Below are 21,082 nucleotides of genomic sequence, written 5' to 3'. Positions count from 1 at the left end.
TATGCACCCCAGGATACTGTTGGCCTTCTTGGTCACCAGGCCACAGGGCTGGCTCATGGTCAACTTGCTGTCCACCAGCACTCCAAAGTCCTTCTCAGAGGAGCTGCTTTCCAGAGGGTCAACCCCCAACCTATACTGGTACATGCGGCTGTTCCTCCCCAGGTGCAGAACCTTACACTTGCTCTTGTGTAATTTCATCATGTTCCCCTTTGGCCCAGCTCCCCAGGCCTCACTGGATGGCAGCACAGCCTTCTGGTGTATCAGCCACTCCTCCTAGCTTGCTATCGTCAATGAACTTGCTGAGGTTACACTCTAATCCTTTGTCCAGGTCACTGATGAATATGTTGAACAGGACTGGACCCAGTACAGACCCCTGGGGAACACTGCTAGTTACAGGCCTCCAACCAGACTCTGCCCCATTGATCACAGCCCTCCGGGCTCTGTCATTCAGCCAGTTCTCAACCCACATCACTGTCCTCTCATCTAACTCATACTTCATTAGCTTATCTTTGAAGATGCTATGGGAGACAGTGTCGAATGGCTTGCTGAAGTCAAAATAAACAACATCCACTGCTCTCCCTTCACCTACCCAGCTAGTCACAGCATCATAGAAGGCCGTCAGGTTGGTCAAGCATGATCTCCCCTTGGTGAATCCATGATAGAGCACTGTTTTCCTGCAGAAGGCTAAACACCTACCTGCTGATGGGAAGTAGTGAATGAATTCCTTGTTTTGCTTTGCTTGTGTGAGCAGCTTTCGCTTTACCTGTTAAACTGTCTTTATCTCAACCCATGAGTTTTCTCACTTTTACCCTTCCAATTCTCTCCCCCACGCCACTGGGGGGGAGTGAGTGAACAGCTGTGTGGTGCTTAGCTGCTGGCTGGGGTTAAACCATGACAAATGGGCGTACTAAACTTAACGAAGTGCAACATGTAAAGACTAAGCATGCAACTTTTCAGCACCATTTCACTGGATATTCTGAGTGTCAGCCATCTTTCCTCAGAAGGTCTGATGACCATAACAGCCTTGAGAGCTAAAAGTTCTAAAGGATCCAAAAGCTGAATTTGGAGATAAAGAAGAGAACTATAATCAGCATGATCCAGGCTACCGTCCTCTGCATTTGTAAATTCTTAGATCTCTTCTTTAAGAGCAGCACCTGAAAGCAATTTTGGGAAAATTAACTACTTAATCCTCTATGCAGTGTGATATACATTTTAAGAATGTAATGGATTCTAAGCTGAGAGACACTGCAGCTATTCAGATTGCATTAGAATACCAAATCTAAAGCTGATATTACATGCAAGTAGGTCTTGACTACCACAACTCTACCTTTGGTACCAAAGATTAACGGACATTCCCAATTAAAGAAGTTTTTTGGTTAAGAAAATCCTGACGACTACAGCATTACACGTAATATTACAACAGGGGCAGATGAGGAAGTACTAAAGCTGGTGACAGCACCGATGCAGAGGCGGTCAACATCAGAGCAGCCTTCTTCCAAGGAGTAATATTGAAATAATTTGGTCAACAATACTAGAAAGGCACAGAAGAGGTATGGCAGAATCATAATGGCACAGAAACTGCAATTATAGCACAATGGCCAGTTTCTCAAGAACTGCTTCCTGTAGTCCCTAAAATCTACTATTCAAATCAAGAACAAATATTTACACTGCTTGCATTTGCAGGGTTTGAGCTTGTGCTGTCTAATTTTCCGCTGCTACCAGAAGCTCCCACAGTGTAGGTTCAACTTCAATCATATGGCCATTGCATCACTAGGATAAAAGACATTTTAGAGGAAAGCAGTATCTACTACTAAATTACTTTCTGGGGCAGGGGGAACATATCGGACTAGTCAACTGTATTGACATCTGTAAAAACATAAAACTGAAGGTGGTATTTATCTGAGAATTGAACAAACAGCTCTTGCTACTATATCCTTCCTTACAGTCACTATTTGATGTTAAGACTTAAAAAAATAAAGAAATCAGACAATGAAATAAACCAAAAGTTGCCACAAAGACAGGATCTGATGCACCAAACTGTAAATGTACATGATGCTGGAAGGTGAGATTACTTAATGCTTAGCACACAGTCAGTCATAGACCTGAACACTAACTTCTTTGGCAGCTAATGCCTCAGAAGTAAATAGGATTCTATACTTGATGTTAGGTATGGCCAGCTTGCATCACAGGCCCCACAGTATTTTAACTTACAGCAAAGACTTTCAGAACATATTTTGAAACTAACTGCACTTGACTTGTGAACACTGATTTTAGTCGATCCAGAGATCCCACAGACTGTGACCTGACATGGAACTACTTTTGCAGGTGGTTCTTCAGAGATACAACCAGAGGATCATCAGTAATTAATTCAAATGACAGGGAATACGCAAGTCTGCCATAGGAAACTTAGAACCACCAGCAGAATAAGCACTGATTCCAAGTCTGTCACCTCCTCCAGCCAGACCTCCCCTTCTTACCAAGTCCTTTCCATCCTTTCAGCAGCACTTTGTGCCTGTGTGCATCCATGTTTCAGCTGAGGTAGAAACTTTTGTTATTATGCGGAAGTAGCTGGAAATAAGCAGCTTGGCACTGAAACTTTTTAAACATGGAACAGGTTAAACAGTTACTGTGGGTCTCAGTGCTAATTACATGAGATTGAGAATCAATGGTGTCCACACCTCCATAACAAACCTGATTTGCGCTGATATGGGGACCTCTTCCAAACACAGAACCACTAAACACACCCTTCTCTGAAGCCCACAGGGCATACCTCATTTACAGAGGAAATTCACTGTTCTAAATAAGACCTTAGAATACTACTACTACTTTTACTATGAACCCTTTGGAAAAAGAGTTACAGATCTCTGGCTTTTGATGTGGTAACTGGGAGGAATCAGTGTCTGCTGTGACATTCCTGACAGTTAGGGAAATGCGATGGACATCTCTCTGCAAAATTACTGAAGAGTTTGTACAGCAGCAAGGTCCTTTAAGTGGACAAGATCTGTCTTTGCAGCCAGGGATATGAGGTGTTATTCCTGATTGTGCAGATTCTGAAGAATCAACAATTGAACAGAAGTAGTTCCTGGAACAGGAACAAAGTCCCCTTCCCCTTTTTAAGTATCAAAGACTATCCTAAACAAGTTTTTAGCCTTACTAAGCTTTTAAAGACTTGATAACAAATAAAATTAACATTTGGAACAGCAGATTGGGATCATATCTTTTTTTAATAGATACCTTAGGAATACTGTAGGGAAAACAGCTCAAATGGCAGAAGATTTCAGAAAGGTGTGGTATTTCCATTGCAAGACAGTGATATTGAATATTCAGAGACGATTTAGAGAAGAACAGAATGCAAAACTAAATATAACTTCAAGATAAAAAAAATTGTGAGAACTGACTACTTAGTTTGCCAACAAAGAAAGTCATAACAAATTCCAAGGTGATTAAATGGCATTATAAATGGGATTAATCCAAGTGGTCAATTCTAACTCTCATTTAGGATAGTATTTTCCACACAGCCCATCTCCCTTAAGCTGTGCAGTATTTGTGGCGAGGCTATCAAGAGTGAAAAATCTACTTACCACTGAGCAATACCTTATAATAGCCTGAGGCAAGCAACTGAAGAAATCAATGATAGAAGATAGTTTTTTCCCTCACATCATCTCCATGGAGCTGTGGTAATTGGGATGTCGAACTGCCAAGAGTTAAACCAGTCCTTCTCTTCCACCAAATGAAAAGGGACCCTCACTTTCTTGAAACAGTTATAATGAATACAAACTACATGGATCAAAACAGTCTTACAGGATGTCCCTTCCACAAGTTATAGCTCCATCCTGTACAGGTATACACCCCAATCTGGCATACCAGCACCAGCTGTGTAACTATTCAAAGGCTACAGCCAAGCTATCCGATGCAATTACGCCACCTTTCTATTATGAGTGCGAAAAGTAAGGATCCAACATTTCCAAAGCACAGCATGTCATCTACATAAAAATACTACACGTGATCTCGTATTTCAAATGCATTTAAATTAAACCATACGCACCTACAGACAAGTCCATCTTACTGCCTGGAATGTCCTCAGTTTGACTCTGAAAAAAAAAAAAAAAATCAGTTCTGACTTCTATGAAATGCTGAGGAATGTTTCAGAAAGCAGCCGTTGATAGTTAAAGGTGGAATGAAGGAAGGACATGCTTCTGCTAATAAAAGTTTTATTTTAAACTAAAATCTAATACAAGGATTCCTGGTATCACTCTGGACATACCTCACCCTCAGCCCCCTAATACTGTGTGTGGCAAGTTTACTGATATGAAACGAGACACATGAATATATTCGACATAGAAAGATGGATAGACAGCTGCTCTGTGAAATAAACCTCTGTCCCCATGTTCCAGTGGTCGAAAGACGAAACACTGAAAATAGTGGCCAAAATGATAGCTCATCCTCATGACCTGTCAAGTCATCAAACCTTGAAATGTGCTGCCAAGTTATTCTTAAGTTGGCAGTCTGGGACAGGGTGTTCCCACAGCTTTCAGAAGCATCTATGGTCTAGCAGACTGAATTTAGGGTTGGGAGCCAACAGACATTACAAGCTAATCCTAGTCATGTCAGTGACAGCTTGTGCAGCCCTGGGCTCTCGCAGAACCTCTGCATTATGATCTTTTGCTAGACTATATTACATATTATTCCTGCTTCACAGGATGACAGCTGGCACAATATTCTGTAAAATGTTTTACAAATTAGCATGTCAGAAGTTCTTAAAAAAATTATATATGTAACTATTTTTAAGGTACTTCCCTGCAGATCTGTTTTTTCTCTCCATGACATGCCATTTATTTATCCACTTTACCAATCAGTCTTTAAGTACTAATGAATAATGAGCCCTTTTTGTTTTAAAAAGATCCTGCTGCACAGTATTCAAAATATAAATAGCCAAGACAGACACAGAGCTGTAAATCTCCTTTTCTGATTGGCGGCTGAGATTCAGTATGAATAGCCTTGGACTAGTCACAGGTGTCCAATGGTACAGCCACGAGCCAAGGCCTCTACCTGGAGTCCTCTGAACAGCATGATATGAAAATAAAAAATAAAAAACCAAAACACCCCCAAATCCTATTACTTGCAAGGAAACTGCAATCTCAGAACAACAGCTGTCATAATGTAATTTTGAAGAGTCAAAGTAGATCTTGTTTTTTTCTGAGAAGCCATTCTGACTAGCAAGGAAGTGCTGAATACCCAGCTATTACAAGTATTATAATGAACATGCCACCATAACAAATGCAGATAAATAGGTAGTTACACAGTGTGAAACAGCTGGTCTTGTGACTTATTTAAAGCTTACTGCTTTTTTACTAAGTTGAATTTTATATTAAAAATAAATTTACTTACCAGCAAGCCCATATTTGAAAACTGTTTGGATAAAGGGTTCATCCATGAATCACTATTTCCTCCTTTTAATGAGCACTGAAGAGGGAAAAAAATAAAAGTATTTTTAAGTGACGACTTGATTTCTTAAACTGTGTTATCCTTGAGATGCACAAGTGTCAAATGAAAATTCTGGTATCAGAAAAACTAATCTCCTGAACAAATTACCTTTTTGCATGGTTGGAAACATCTACCAAATACTTTTTTCTTTTCTCTCATATAAAATTGTTCATTGTTAGGTATACCAAACTGGATTAATACTTGCTGTGTAGAATGTTTATCACACCTTCAGTTTAATTCTGGAATCTGGAAAGCTTTGAATTTTTCTCCCCCCTCTGTTACAGTTTAATACATCCTTTCAGCCACCAAATACAGTGATAGATTTCCTCCTTGGCTTTCTTCCCTTTAGTATGGTTTCTCTCCCATGGGCACGGTGCTGACCTGGCTCTCAATTTGGCTTTACTGTAATTTACAGGTGATCAAAACCAAAACTGAACACAGTTCAACAGAAAATATATTGGTAAGAAAAGTTATTGAACAGTTGCTTTGGTGGTTAAAATAAAACTTTAAGTGAGAAAAAAGTTTGAGAATAATTTTTGCAAAATAGGAATTGTAAAACTCCATACCATGTCACAACAGTATTTCCATGTACGAGGAAGCTGCTCTGCACTTGCCTTTTGAGTTTGCCCTACCTATTTGATTAGAAGTAGACAAAGCGTAGTCCGTCTAATATTAATACAGTACAAAGTGTTACTGTACTAGAGAACTAACACAAACAAGCCTCAGAAAGCAATTCACTCAGGACACAGCCAAGCTCCTGCTCCTGTCTGAGGCCAAAGGTCAATAACAACCAACACTAGTCAGACCTAAATCCAACAGTCGATAGAAATAAGAAGCGCATGTGCCAAAGGGACTGTGGAATCCAAACTTCAGCAGACTATGCAATGTGAACAGCAGCAGTCTGACACAGAAAGATGTGTCAACAAGGGATGAGCAATTCTTGAGATACTTATTCCTGTTTCATTTAGTAATGGCTCTGCAGCCTACCTACCAAAATAATTTGACATCTACTCGCAGATTTATTAGTCGCAGCAGATGTAATACACTAAAAACAAATCCAGAAACCTCACATTTTTTACACTCTTGTAACAGGCACCTTTCTAGCTGAATTTTGTAATACCTTTTTAAAAGAACTGTTATAATGCTTTAACATATCAGTCATACTGCTTTCAGACCACACAACAGTTATGAATCATTCAAGCATTTTACCTTCATTTGTGTTTTCTTTCCTCCTTGCCCCCAGCTTGTTGAGTTGTGGGAGGAACTGCTTCCCTGAGAGCCTGCTGTGTTCCAGACTCCTCCCTCCTCCTCCTCTTCCCAGCTGGAATGACGCGTTCCTGTCACTGGCCCATCATTCTCTCCCCAGCCATCTTGCATAGATTTAGAACCTTCAGAAAAAGAAAAAAAAAGGTCAAAAGCAGTCTACAATACCATGCAGCTCATGACTTGACACTGCAAGATTAGCATCTTCACTCTATCAGCTGTAAAAACTTGTGAATGAATCCCCAAACCAATGAAATTCAGTGGCATGTTAGCATGTCATGTTTTGCAACTATTTTAAAGCAATGTCAAACCCTCAAAGTTATAATAAACCATAGGGACCTCTTCTGTTATACAGATACAGCTGCATTTTGATTTCTTTAAAAGGCAACTTATTATTTTCTAGTGTAAATGAAAGACTTCAAGGACACTTAAAAACCAAGGAGGACCTGAGTACTCTGGTATATGTAACACAAAAGTAGTGTAGTATGAAAAAAAAACCAACCCTCTACTCGAATCTGTTCTTGCCAATGCCAGTGAAAAGAGTTATTAGCAGTGCTGTTTAAGTAGAGATACCATTACAAGAAAGCTACAACCATTTAATCAGTTCAGACTAAGGACTTTTCCCTGTTGGCTTCTTTTCTTGCTGTTATTGCCTAGCACCAGCTGTCAGGCAACTTAGAATTCTAACCTCTACTGACAAGCCAACAAGAGCCCAAATCTTCATCTTGTCCACAGTCCAACTGTTCTTCCTGGTGTAACTCTTCATTCTGCATATTTATTCCCTAAGTATTTATCTCCCCTAAATAAAGATTTCCATCATCATCACCTTTTTCATTAAGGATTCTTCAACTGTCTGGGGTTTGAATGTGGAAATCAGGGATAAGGATATTAACACACAGCAGAAAATCTGAGTACAAAAATAGTCAGGAACTGTAATTAGTCTATCAAGGGGAACTCTACCTTGATCATGCTGAAAATAAGTAGAGCAGCATTTCATGGCAGTTTAAAGGCTACCTTAAAATCCATCATAAATAACTACTCAGATACATCACAGAAAACATAACTTTTTAAAGTATATTGTGTACCAAAATTGAGGGCTGCTCACTGGTCCAAGTGCAAAAGTCTACCTCTTGACACTTTAATCATGCTACTTAAGCAGAAAAGGCTACATTTAAGGATTATGACTGCAGAGTCAAGAACTTAATCTGGAACTGTCATATATGGAGTAGTCCCTGCAGCTTTAATTTATTTCTGACCACAGTGTTTAAATATAGTACTATAATCCTGCTTTTTACTACATGGCCATAGATTATTTTTCTGCATTGACAGCTTTCAGGTCTGAGATTCTTGGACATGAATCTGGACAGTGGTGTAAAGACAACTTGTGAGATTCCTGCTTCTTTTTCTGCCTTTGTTGAGTGACGAGGCAAAGGAAACTTTCAAGATATAGACAAAATAACGATGTTACAGAAAACTGAATTTATTTCTACTTCTTCTACAGAATTCCTATGCAAAGCTGCTAAAACTATGTAAATCTGTTTTTTTTTTTAAACAGGTGGGCAATGACCTATGCTTCCCTTCTTTGGCTCTAAACTCTAGTTTTATTTTCCTGTCATTGCTAGTTCCTCTTTCCTGCCCTTACCTTCAGCCATAAACTATGCCTTTGCAGCGTCTTTGTCCCAGTTTCTTCTTCCAACTTATCCAAGACATTAAATATCTCCCCTTACATCAGTGAATAACATAGCTTTCTTCTTTGTTCCTTCTGGGTGCCAATTAGAAAGGTGTCGAGAGAGCAATCTCAGAACACAGGAGAATGAAGATCTCAGCTCTTAACACTAGTGACCTGCTACACCCCAACCTGAAACAGCCACCACAGGGAAACTCCCTATATTTTCCTCCTCTAGAGCTAGGGACAGCTTACATACAGATTAGTCTGCAGCTCCTTGGATGTCACATATGCAGACCCCTTAGGACAAGCAAGTGACGATGCATAGTCTTTAAAGACTATCTTAAGTATTAACAAACCCATAGAATTTGAAATGGATCATCAGCATTTCAGAGACTCTGATTTTGGTCATATTTTGGCCGATTTTTAGAGATGGAAGAAGAGATCCATTTAAAGAAGTCTAGCATCCTGAAAAGTGCCAAGTTTGTGTGGCAGGCACAGGAAGCACTACAGTCATCCAAGAAAGGCTGCTATAATGTTAACACTAAGGAAGCAATGCTTTTTTCCCAGTTCTGTTTCATAAATTGCCAAACTATTTAATGGGGGTGGGAGGAAGGGAGAATGACCCAGCAGCATACCATCTGTATAGAGCATTTAATTCCAAACAATTACACGTCGCAAAAGCAACTTGTAACTGGAAACAGTTTCACAGCAGGTACCTCAGCCAAGTTCAGTAACAGTCATGTATTATCAATATTTCCTACTTGAAACTTCGTATCCGAACGTTATTGGCTTTGGCTACAACATTGCTATGTTGTATCAGCAGATTATTGCTTTTGTTTGTTGTATTCTCCTTCGAAAAACTGAAATAAAAATTCTACGAACAGCTTACATCAGCAGGTATAATTTCCACAGAAATAAAAATCTTAATACAGCAAACTTTTAACTTCAAAGTAATTTTTTAAAAGATTTCAACAGCATCTCATTCATGGAGAACACAGCTGTAAGGCAGGTAATATCCAGAAGATAGTCATCCCTTTAGGTTCAACCACAAAAGAAAGTTAAGAACTTAAGAGTTACAATATTCCACATTAATATAATTTTTAAAAAATCAATTCAAAGGCAATTTGCATTACTGAAGCATGGATTACCATGTAGTGGCCTCCACCATGAAATTCAACTGTGCTGTGCACTCCTTTTTCTGATATGATCGGGAAAAGTCATTTATCATGTCACAAGTTTATATGCTAAGTAACACATGGGCAGCCAGAGAAGAGGAGACATATTTGAGAAAAAGACACTCACTCACATGCTCTAATGTTTCAACGCTTCCACAAATCAGAGCTGCCCATTTAATTGCTTAGTTAAGAAATTTTTCATTACCTTAAAAGTTCCCGTTATTTGTAAGCACTTAATCACTCATCCATCAAAATCTCACATGACATTCATGATTGCTTCTAGGCCTCAGATAACTCCTCTATCGGTGACCTATCAAAAGGCCAAACACTAAAAATCTCCAGGACCACTGCAAAGAAACTGGTATCTGGCCTATACTCACTAGATTTCATGGCATTCGGGGCGTTGGAAGGTGCATTCCCCCAGCCTGTGGTCGATGCTCCTGTATCATCTACTTCACCCCACCCAGGACTGGTTTCATTTGGCTCACCCCAGGCGGACGTACCATTATCTGGAGCAGGTGGAGTGCTTTTGCTCCAGACTGCACAAAGGAGAAAGAGTTTTCATTACAGACCATTTAGACAACAAACTATTTACTGCAGTGCAGCACCATGTCATTAATCTACTGCTTCATTCTTTCTGTTGAGGACTTTAGATTCTGAATAGGGTGGGTGCAACAGAACTGACAACTGTTCACATCAAACTTAGAGCAGGCACTGACCTCAAGGGATGAAAAGGAAGAGAATGCTATAATGAGCAGTAGTATTCTCCCAGGTTAAACATGAACCCCACATCTAATGCTGTCCTCCTATCTGGTGAACTTTTGTGACTAATTAAAAGCACCAGACTAACTCAGGGTTTTCAAATACTGAAGAAAGAATAAGGACATATTTGAAGTACATATTAAAACAAAATAATATTCTTTAAAGCATGTCTGAGTCAGAGGAGAGATTACATAAAAATAACATCTTACTATATTTCCAAGCTATGTAACTTTTTCTTGTGGTTATTTCAAAGCAAATATTTTGCTACGCACTCTTTATAATACTGGAAAGCCAAACTGAGCTAAAAACCTAAATCACAGACTTGCTCCATTTTAGGTGTTAAATGAGTGTTTCAGAGCAACAAGTTTTTGACTAAAAATAAGTAAAGAATTTATCTTAATTTCTTTAATAATTAAATATTTTTAAAATGTGATTTAGTCTGGAGAAAAGGAGGCTGGAGAGATATACCTTATCACTCTCTGCAACTACCTGAAAGGAGGTTGCAGTGAGGTGGGTGTCAGTCTCTTCTCCCAAGTAACAAGCAATAGGGCAAGAGGAAACAGCCTCAATTGCACCAGGGGAGGTTTTGATTGGATATTAGGAAAAATTTCTTCACTGAAAGGGTTGTCAAGCACTGGAACAGGCTGCCCAGGGAAGTGGCTGAGTCCCCATCCCTGAAGGTATTTAAAAGATGTGCAGATGTGGTGCTTAGGGACATGGTTTAGTGGTAGACCTGGCAGTGCTAGGTTGGACTTGAACTTAAAGGGTTTTTTCCAACCCAAATGATTCTATAATTCAAACGGTTCTTCAGAGCTCAGACTGAATATGCAGATTTGTCAGCTAACATACATTTTCTTTTACTGGCAAGCTGACCAGTATTCAATTACAGTTGCTGAGGCACAACAAATAGTGGGCTGATTGATTAAAATTTTAAAGACACTTTAAATACAGAACCAAATACTCAAATAAGAAATTGGTTTTCTTTATGGAATAAAACTATTAGGAATTGGAGGCTACACAAGTATCTCTTATGCATTAAGGTTACATTTATAAATAGGAGCTTGCTGAGAAAAGGTACAAGACTAGTACCTGATGCTTGTGATTTGCTAGTCATTGGAGTAGGCAGGCTCTGCTCCCGTGGGGCCTGTCCTCCTTGTGAGTTCTTGTCCCACAGGTTCACATTCTTGTAGTTATAACTGCTAGGATCTCCCCACGCTGAAGTGCCATCATCAATATCCATTTTTCGACTGATTGACTGTGGAGAAGGTTCTTCCCAACCACTAGGCTCCTCCTCTTTGGGGGCAGCTGGCTGTGGTCCGCTGTTCCAGTTTGGGTTTGGAGGTCGCCCGTTACTTGGAGTTTGGGGCGGTGGACCCCAGGAACCAGAGGCCTCCTGCTGTTGCTGCTGCTGGTGCTGTTGCTGCTTGTTCCAGGAGTTGGGCTGTCGACCCGTCTCATTCCATGTTGAATTTCTTTTACAATCATCCCATCCACCCTTCGAAGCAGCACTTGTATTTGCACCATTACCCCAAGTTCCAATCTCATTCTGCCCACCTTCACCCCAACCAGACACTGGCTTGTTTCCTGCACTTTCCCAGTTGCTATTTTTTGTTTGGTCAACTTCCTCTCCCCAACCATTCTTTCCAGAAGACCATCCTTGATTAGGTTGCCGTCCACCCCACCCCTGATCCTTACTAGAGCTGTCATTCCAAGAGGAAGATGATTTTTCTTCTGATCTTCCTCCTCCCCAATTAGAAGAATTGGGGTTCTTATAGTCATTCCATCCTCCAGTATTTTTGGGGTCCTTCCACTCCGTTGGGGTTGAGAGCTCACCCCATCCAGACTTGATTTGATTGCTTTGGCTGGGTACATCACCCCAGCCCCCTGAGTTCTTTGTCTGTGTGGCAGAGCTCTCCCACCCCTCAGTTCCTTTATCAGACTTCCCCTCAGGCCGTGGCATCTCTTCGATATCCCACACGGTATCTTGCTTAATTTGAGTTTGGCCCCAGCCGGTGTTTGAAAGCACTCGGGGGTCCAAATCAGTCCTGCTCAGCAAAGTCTGCAAGACTGCCTGGCAATCAGGATGCGTAGGCCTATATGACCGGCGTCCAGAATTGTGACTGTCACTACTTCCTGCTTTGTGGTTGCTTCCAGTGCTTTGACCTCCAACCTCACTTCCTGCAGAGCTGGAAGATCTTCCCCAACAGGGAGCCTGGGAATTGCCTTGGTTTTCAGGAAGAGGGTGGCCTTTTTGATTGTCCCATGCTCCAGTGCTAGAATTTGGTTGGTTTGGACCACTCCATTCTCCAATCTTCAGTTCATCAGACCCAGACAGCTGTTTCCATTCTCCCTGAGAGACCCCAGATGTTAATTTGTTCCCTTCACCCCATTTGCTTTCATTTGCATGCTGAGGGCCAAAGTTCCAAGACCCACCACCCGTAGACCGGTTATTGTTATCCCAAGAATCACTTCTTGACCCATTAGGTTTTTGAACAGAAGCTCCTTTCCAGGAGTCCTCTCTATCCTTTCCATTGTTCCCATGGTTTCCAGAATTGCTCTGTCCAGAGACTGTGTCAGTTCCAGAAGACCCCCTAGCTGTACCCCAAGATCCAACACTCCCAGTCTTTCTTTCTCCAGTGCTTTGTGAAGGGGTGTCAGTGCTCCTGGAAGGGTTCCCCAAGCCCATTTCAAAGGGCATTCCCTTATTCTCCATAGGGTTTGGTGAACTTAAGTTCAAGGAGTTAGTGTTTCCATTTTTTGGTCCATCAGTGTTATGAATTTGAGCCTGTTCTCTGCCAGAGACAAAGTTAACACCCGCATTTTCCATCTTTGACTGCTGTTCCCTAGAGGTCTGACCTACTGTGCTAATCTGTGCATTGGAGCTACCGCTATCAGGTTCTGAAGTCCCTTTCCTAGAATTGCCCTCTTGAACCAGTGCCGGCCAAGCAGAGGGGTTGCTATTTGGGTTAAAGTTGCTGAAGCCAGAACCGGGACCGATTCTATCTTGTCCACTCAAGTTCCTCCAATTACCTAGTCCATTGTTACTCTCGGCAGCAGGGTTGGAAGATTGAACAGATTTAGCCTTGGGATCAGATTTCCAGGCCCCAAGATTACATTCGTTTCCAGCGCTTCCAGACTGGCACTGGCTTCCTTTTCCTTTGTTACTAGTGGTGCTTCCTGGCAGAGCATTCTTCTCCAAGCCAGGGTTCGAGGCACTGTTGTTATCGGTGGTGTTTTCGGAAGAAGACTCAGCATCTTTGCTGGCAATACAAGGCCACTCTTCCATGTCAGACCCGTCTACAATCACCTTGTCCCAGATGTGAGTTGGATTGGCGTTGGTGCCGCTGTTGGAGGAGGCTCCAGGACTCCAAGTGGAATTTGCATAATTTGAAGCAGCAGCACCTCCAATTGCTGAATCTAAAAAAAAAAAAAAACAAAAAAAAACAAAACCCCACACCCAAAAAGGTCATTAATAATCAATATTATTTGCAACACTGAACATTACATTTTTGACGCCACTGATTACTGTTTTCATTAATAAGAACCCTTCCCTCAAATGTGTAACAAAGTTGCTCTGGAAGAACATCAGGCTGGAAAACACCATTGAAAATACTGCTAAAAAAGGTCTTTCAACAAACTCCCCACAAGCATTTTGTGGGGACTTGAATTCACTATTGACTCACTACTTCTGCTGGAGTCCCACTCTAAGTTCAAAATAATAATAAGCCAGTTAATGAACCTGAATGGTCATTACTGATACTGGTTGTAGACTTTTCAAATACACCTTTAAAATCATACTATATATAGAACAAGAATGCGTATGTGCACGCATTCATATGCATGTGTGTGCACATGCAGTCAGCTGTTGGTCTGCTACTCAACTGACTCAAAGCAACTTCAATTTATTACAGATCAAAAGATAAAAAAGATTGAAAACAAAAAGCATCTAAGGAATATATAAAGCTGAAGAAGTCTATCCTTCAACTTCAAATATTTTTTTCAAGTTGATTTTACTACTAGGAATTTCTTTCAACCCTTTGCAAAACAAAATTATTTCCAAAAGTTACTGTAAATCAAAAGAATCCAAAGCTACACAAATCAATTTCTACATAGTAACATGTAAGTCGTATTCAGTACGTAATTATCCCACATTTGTGTCACTGCTATATTTATCCTAGAAACCACAGTTTGTGGTTTTGTGAGCAGCTAAGATAATCTCTGCCACTGGATGGAGGCTAGTAAGAGATCTCGCTTTTCCTTCTCTCTCTCTCTCTCTCTCTCTCTCACCATCCCTACCTACTTCAAGTTCTCCAAGTTTCACCTCTCATTTGTGAGAGTTCTGATGGCAGCTAAGCCCTTTAATTAAATCAACTATATTCACTAACTCAACACAAAACTGTCCACTTTTTGATGCATTAGATTTTTGGTGGCTTAGCACATTGTCCACAGTAACTTGCAAGTTCAATGAGCTTTGGAGTCACTATGAGGAAATTAGCAGGATGAACGACAATGAATAGGGCCCCTCTCTTTCATCTGTGGTGAACTCTCATTATGTTCTATGTGGTATGACTTCACATGGAAACGATTTCTATATAGTTTTAAAGTAGACAAATTAACATAGTACCAGAATGGATGAAACCTATGTCAGTAATGGCAGCGTAATGTCTGCATATATGCAAGCATGTTATCATCAGGAGGTTGTCAGCCAAGATTCCCTTGCCATCCACATAATTACCTCTGATCCTCTAAATAATTTAAGTCCATTAGTACTTCAGTGTTGTTCTCTATATAGGGTTCCACTCATTTTTCTATGTATTGTTAATACCAAGGGACCCTAAACTGCCCTCACCACAAATTCCCAGTGATGAAGACTAAACACCCTCCCTTCTGCAAAACCATGTATCCTAATGTATTCGTCTCATTCAGTTATCCCACCCAACCAGTTTAACTTATTTTGCAGAGCATTAAGAAAGTTCATAACATCTGCATCAGTATTCATACCTGAATATATAGTTACTACCAATACTTTCCTACATAACAGCTTCCATGAAAATAAGGCATAATGACCTAAAAAGGTGGACTCCCCCACTCCAGTTCCTACGTTACATATTCAGAAGTAAAGACCGCCATTTCTGGTTGCTAATACTTTTAACAGAAGATGAACAGACCAGCTTTCAGTGCCTGTCTCAGGTTTTCAGTTCATTAGCTTAATGAATGAACATCCACTGAATGCCTTCCAGATTCCCCCTTCAGTGAGATCCAGATTTCACAGCAAGGTTAGAACTCTCTTGTAAGCTTTGAATACTGATGAACAAAAGTTCATCTTCATCCATTAAACCCTAGCCACCAAGATCCAAAAGACCAAGCAGTTACCAGGCACATTCTGCTCCTTCTGTTGCCTTAACCTCAACTGCAACCTTAACAATAGCAAAGTAGTGTGACTCTCTACCGATATTTATATCTGGCTACCCTTTTAGTACACTGAATAACCCTTTTTTCACCCCCTCCCCAATTAAAAAACTTTCTGATTAGACTGATCACAGGAATAGCTTAAGGAGGACAGCCAAAGACAAGTTCAAAAGACTTCAAGGTTGCTGCCTTTTGAACTTAGCAATGATTCAGCAAATTAATGATGCACAGGCCGCTATGCACTCAGCAAGATCTTCACATAGGTGATTTTAACAAAGCATTTCACATTTCATCTTTGTGAAGACATTCTAAAAGTATTAAGATTGGGGTGCTTCCTAACATAGCGTATTAGGACAATATAATGCACTGTTTTCCAGAACCAGCCTCCCCTCGCTATACTGCAGTGGCACAAAATTTTGGCAATTTATGGTTTTGTCTTAAGATAATGGGTAAGGGCTCTTGGTTCTTAAAACAGACTCTTCCTTAAAACATAAGGAAGCATTCTTCCTTGAAACAAGTTTCTGATCTGACTAAAATGAAAAAAAGTTACTAGCAAATTACTACTTTTAAGGATGAAAGTATGGAGCTGAAATAAGTGAAAAGTATTGAAATGGAGTCCTGAAATGAAGATGCAGTTTTGCTGTGAGAGATGGTAGTAATTCTTAGAGGGTATTGTAACTACTGAAAGACTTCCACCAATAAAACTCAAGCTTTGTTTTCCAAAACTGTATTGCACATCCTGAATATCATTGGTATTAGAAGAATTATATAGACCACCCTCCACCCCAACCGCCCCATACTACTACAAGACAACAGTAAATTTGGTGTCATCTTTCAGGTAACTTGACTTTTGTCATCTTACAGAAGCATTTCATTCTGGTAGAAAAAGATCCATGTGAAGAAGGAATATCTACTGCCTTTTTGTATAAAGCCTCACCAACATAATCTATAGCTATCTGGTGAATATAACAATGCAAAGGAGTAGGTAAGCTGCATTGTTTTCCCCTTTGGGAACCCACTTTTGTTTACACATGGGATGAATTAATCACAGTATCATGTACATAAGTGTCTGACAGAATTGGGCCCAATCCAAAATCCAATCTGTAAACTGCCAGGATCTCAGATGGAGTTAATGATGTGCAAGACAGAGCAACACCATACTTCGTTAAGCACTTTGATGGAGCACCCTAAGGGACAGCCCTGGCCTTCCTCTTGTCCAGCCACTCATTCCCACTCCTCGGGCACACCTACTCTCACATGCTAGCACATACATTCCCACTGATATTCAGTGAGCTGAACTGGTAAATCACCCAGACTGAAGTTAGCTTTAAAAAACAACCTGGGTTAATTATAATCCAAGTCAGCACCCCAGCCCAGTTAATTGTGCTCTGGTGCAGAAATTTGGATGGGGTGAGGCAGGTCTGAAGGACCCGTTTCTTTCTTGGCAGCACTCCTGGCTTACATCAGGATAAAGCAACTAACCACTGGCATAAAAAGTTGCCACAATCAATAAAATACAACCACGTAACATCTGCGTTAATGCACCATTAAACTAAATATAAAAATATGAGAATCCATAAGATTGAATTACAGTCTCAGAAAAACAAATATTAGGTGTCGAATTAGTTGCACAGAACTTAAGGAGCCTCTAAAATACTTCAAAATGGTCCTCATATAGTACATCCAACAGCAAAAAAAATGCTGTTCATGAGAAATTTTGAAAACTTTTAGAATGCTTCACCACCATAAATTCTCCTTTGTCAGTCTACTACAGTCACTGTAAAGGTATACCAACGCTAGCAGGTACACCAAGGCTAGGATTTTTTATATAGGCAGAAGACTTTGGGTGTGTTATTTCCTTCTTAATCTTTCAGGTTTATTATCAAAATCTGCCATCTCCAAGATATCTGTTTTTAAACTGATTAGCTAAAACCTTGCCATTGTAGTTTGAAATTCACTCCCCTCCCTTATTAAATAGGGAACATCAAAGACAACAAGATAAATAAACTGTCAAACAGAGATTTGCTACAAAGGATTTAAAGTACTGAAACCACAACACAGACAGAATTATTCATTTTCCTAGAATCCTTGTTAGTAGGACAGCCATTCCATCTAGCTTGCTTGATTCTGGAGTTCCAAGTCACCTCTGTTTTTACTCCTGAACCATAGAGAACTATAAAAAGTTTATGCTCTCAAGACTGTGGTTAAAAAAGAACAACCAAACCCATCCCCTTAATCTAGCATGGCTTTCAAAGTCAAACTCAGACAGAGTGGTATCGTTATTTTTTTCTTTTGACTTTCAAGCATTTATTATTTCTTTTTAAAACACCCTTTCTTAGAAGTCAAGTCATCCCTGACTTCTATAAAGAAAAATTTAGGTGATTTGAGAAGGCAGATGTCTTGAGTAGAATTTTGTTTGTTCTATCATAACTTAAGAAGGAAATACTACACTTACTGCAATTCCCCAAGGGTCTAAAAAATTCAGGAGCAGTTATAATTTCCCAATGCTCATAAAACAATTAATCTTAAAATCAATTTATCTTCTGGAATTCAAAATGAACAGAAAAGCAAAACCAGGACAGTCATCATTTTTATAAAAAGGCTTATCTAAGGAGAAAAACAAGATTACTACTGAAAAAAGTCAGGAACAAAAGGGCCATCTTTCTACCTCATCCAGGTGAGACGTGACAGACACCTGCCATTTGCAGACCTGATATCTACATGTCTGGTTTACCAGATCATATAAAAAAGTGACCAGATAGGAAATTCATGTCATTAAAGAAACCTAAAGAGCTATGAAGAACTACTCAATGACAATCATAAAACGCTGTTTATCTGTACATTGTGTTTACCTTGCTGAGGTCTTAAGAGCATTACAGCATCCAATTCAAACCACCCAAAACCTATTTTAAAAAACAATTAACCCTCTTTCTTGTTCCATCTAGTAGTAAAAATTGCACCCATTGCTGCTAACAGCAAAAGTCTATACACTACAATAGTAGAAGTTCTCCAAAAGCAAGCTGAGGTGTTTTGTTATATGATGATACACTTATGCACAATTACAGCAATCCTTTTTCTGCCGTGCATACACACGTTCATTTAATATTATTATTACTTGCCTGTTGCAGTCCCACTGTCGCTCTGCAGCAGTGCTCCTGTCACTGGTTGTGCGTTGTTTGGGTTTGTTCCTGGTGCTGCTGGGGGAGGAGGCCCTGCTCCACCCCCAAGGAGCATACAGGATGGCGGAGGGGGCTGCCCACGTTTCAGTAACACTTTGTGGTCCTGCTGGCAACGGAATCGCGGCGGCACCTCCCGAGGCATGTAGCGGGCGGCGCTCGGCGGTTGTCCGTTCGGCACTGCCACCCTTTTGGCATTGTTGCCACCATTGACTGGTGGCGATGGAGAGTTGCCAATTGGGCTGGCAGCCACTGGTTGGCTTAAACTTGGTTTCGTCACTTCGGGCACTGAAAAACAGGAAGAATGAAAATCAGAAATTTTTCCACTTAAACCTGCGCTAGCTACAAGAACTCACTGTGACTCTTTCCTTTAATAATTTTATTCTTCTCTGAAATATTGTTCAACTTCAACCGTATTAAAAGACAATTTAATTAAAGAAGCAGGAACAGGCAGTAGCAGCAAACCTCTTGCTTCCATGTGCAACTCTGCACCCCAGGATGAAACTATGCCCTCAGGAAGTATTTCACTCTAAGTCCCAAATTTCTTGGAAACGTAAAGTTGGGAAAGAATACTACCGTGGGCAATGAGTCATTTTAAAATATGAGCAGTCAAATATAACTGGTTTCCCCCTGAGCTCTCTTCCTTGCTCTTCAACTAGTTTTTGGATTGTTATGCATCACCCTTATGGGAGTTCTGAAATCAGTTCCCAAGCTTTCACCTGCTTACTAGGCTACACGGCCATCACCAAAAGGAACAAGGAGAGGGGGAAAAACCCGTCCTCTTGGATTCAGAGTTGACAAATCTGAGTTCTCTGTACTGCTCTCAAATAAGGCAGTAATAGTTGACGCACACCCAAAAGGCCGTCCTACATACAGTGTTTGTATTGGACTTGCCTAAAGTTTCCCAGCTGGTCACCAGGTGCCCCTATAAGCAAGGACAAGCTGCTTCTGAGGGCTATTATGCATTGGAGAAGAGGAAAACCACAAACAAATCCTCAAGGATTTAACGCCATCACAGAATTTGCTTAAGAGACTCTAGACTTGTGACCCCTTACTCACATTCTCCATATGCTTTTTTTGAAACAGAGCAAAAGAAATTCCTAGCCAGGCATCTAAGGAGGTGTAATTGCTAAGACAGACTCCAATGGCAAGGAAAATTTAATATATCTACTCTAGCCTTTGTTGAAGATTAAGACAAGAAAGGGACGCCCAGAAACCCACCCCACACACCCCCAGCAAAGTGAACATAATCAGTAAAACTTTTCTTCTTACAAATGTGAGATCAAAACAAGTGAGTCTCTTTTTGGCAACATGAATGCCGTTATTCTCCATATTTTATTATGGGTTTTCAGATTTCTCTGTATAGGCTTCACTACCCAAAAACCAAAAAAAAAGAGTATTGTTAGCTGTAAGATCAAGTTATCATCTTTACTTCTCTTCTATCAATAATGGCATTTTCCCCACACAATTTTTAGAAAACTGACACACAGATCAAGATTAAGTGAAATGTATTTTTAGATCAGCTAAATAAGTAACTTTCAAGATGCTTACACTCATCAGTTTTGCCTTATCCATTGGACTTTCAGGCACCTGAACATCTCTGAAGTTTCCAAAATCAAGTCATTTTCACTCATTTTTGTATCTCACAATAAGCACTACTTTTCCTGTCTTCCACTCCATTTATATAGTTGTCTTCGGATTTTGGTTATTTGTCTAAAACTGTTGCAAAACTGAAAACTAAATATTTCAGCTAACCTATTTTATCCACAATCCTCATTCCCTCTTCAAGTATTTTGATGTTGACAACACGGACAGTTTTAGGTTCTCCATTTTAATCACCTCAACTCTTATTTCTTCTGAATACACATCTTCAGTATTTAATCTTGACTCACACTTCACCTTCCCTTTCCAACAGTTTTGATCAAGATCCAAGTCATGGCTCGAGTCAATCAGAAACGCTCGTTAGGATCAAAGATTCTTACCTTTGGTTTTTTGATCTGTGACCTGTAAATTAAGAGCAAGAATGTAAATAGAGTTTTATGAACCTCAAAACAAACATTGAACAGTCTGTGCTAAATCACAACCTTAATTTATTAGCACAAGAACAGTATTTGTTGTTGCATGAAAATTATCAACTGATGAAC

The 21,082-nt window shown here is 40.1% G+C and overlaps 1 protein-coding gene across 12 annotated transcripts in view; it reads right to left on the bottom strand.

The window, feature by feature from the left end:
- TNRC6B (trinucleotide repeat containing adaptor 6B) overlaps positions 1-21,082 on the bottom strand; it is a 135,744-nt gene that overhangs the window by 23,893 nt on the left and 90,769 nt on the right. For 10 of the 12 annotated variants that reach the window (XM_075077725.1, XM_075077763.1, XM_075077779.1 and 7 more), the window contains 7 exons: positions 20,921-20,942; positions 18,882-19,226; positions 11,443-13,770; positions 9,972-10,130; positions 6,694-6,872; positions 5,389-5,463; positions 4,046-4,091 (listed from right to left, as the gene is read on the bottom strand). In XM_075077725.1, coding sequence (XP_074933826.1) covers positions 4,046-4,091; positions 5,389-5,463; positions 6,694-6,872; positions 9,972-10,130; positions 11,443-13,770; positions 18,882-19,226; positions 20,921-20,942 — 3,154 coding nt within the window. The remainder of the gene's footprint in view (positions 1-4,045; positions 4,092-5,388; positions 5,464-6,693; positions 6,873-9,971; positions 10,131-11,442; positions 13,771-18,881; positions 19,227-20,920; positions 20,943-21,082) is intronic. The other 2 variants (XM_075077770.1, XM_075077799.1) reach the window with 1 other exon arrangement.

The sequence above is a fragment of the Phalacrocorax aristotelis genome, chromosome 1 (genome assembly GCF_949628215.1).
Source record: "Phalacrocorax aristotelis chromosome 1, bGulAri2.1, whole genome shotgun sequence".
In the NCBI taxonomy this organism is placed as follows: domain Eukaryota; kingdom Metazoa; phylum Chordata; class Aves; order Suliformes; family Phalacrocoracidae; genus Phalacrocorax; species Phalacrocorax aristotelis.
The sequence above is the reverse complement of the archived record's forward strand: the minus strand, read 5'-3'. Positions and strand labels throughout refer to the sequence as shown.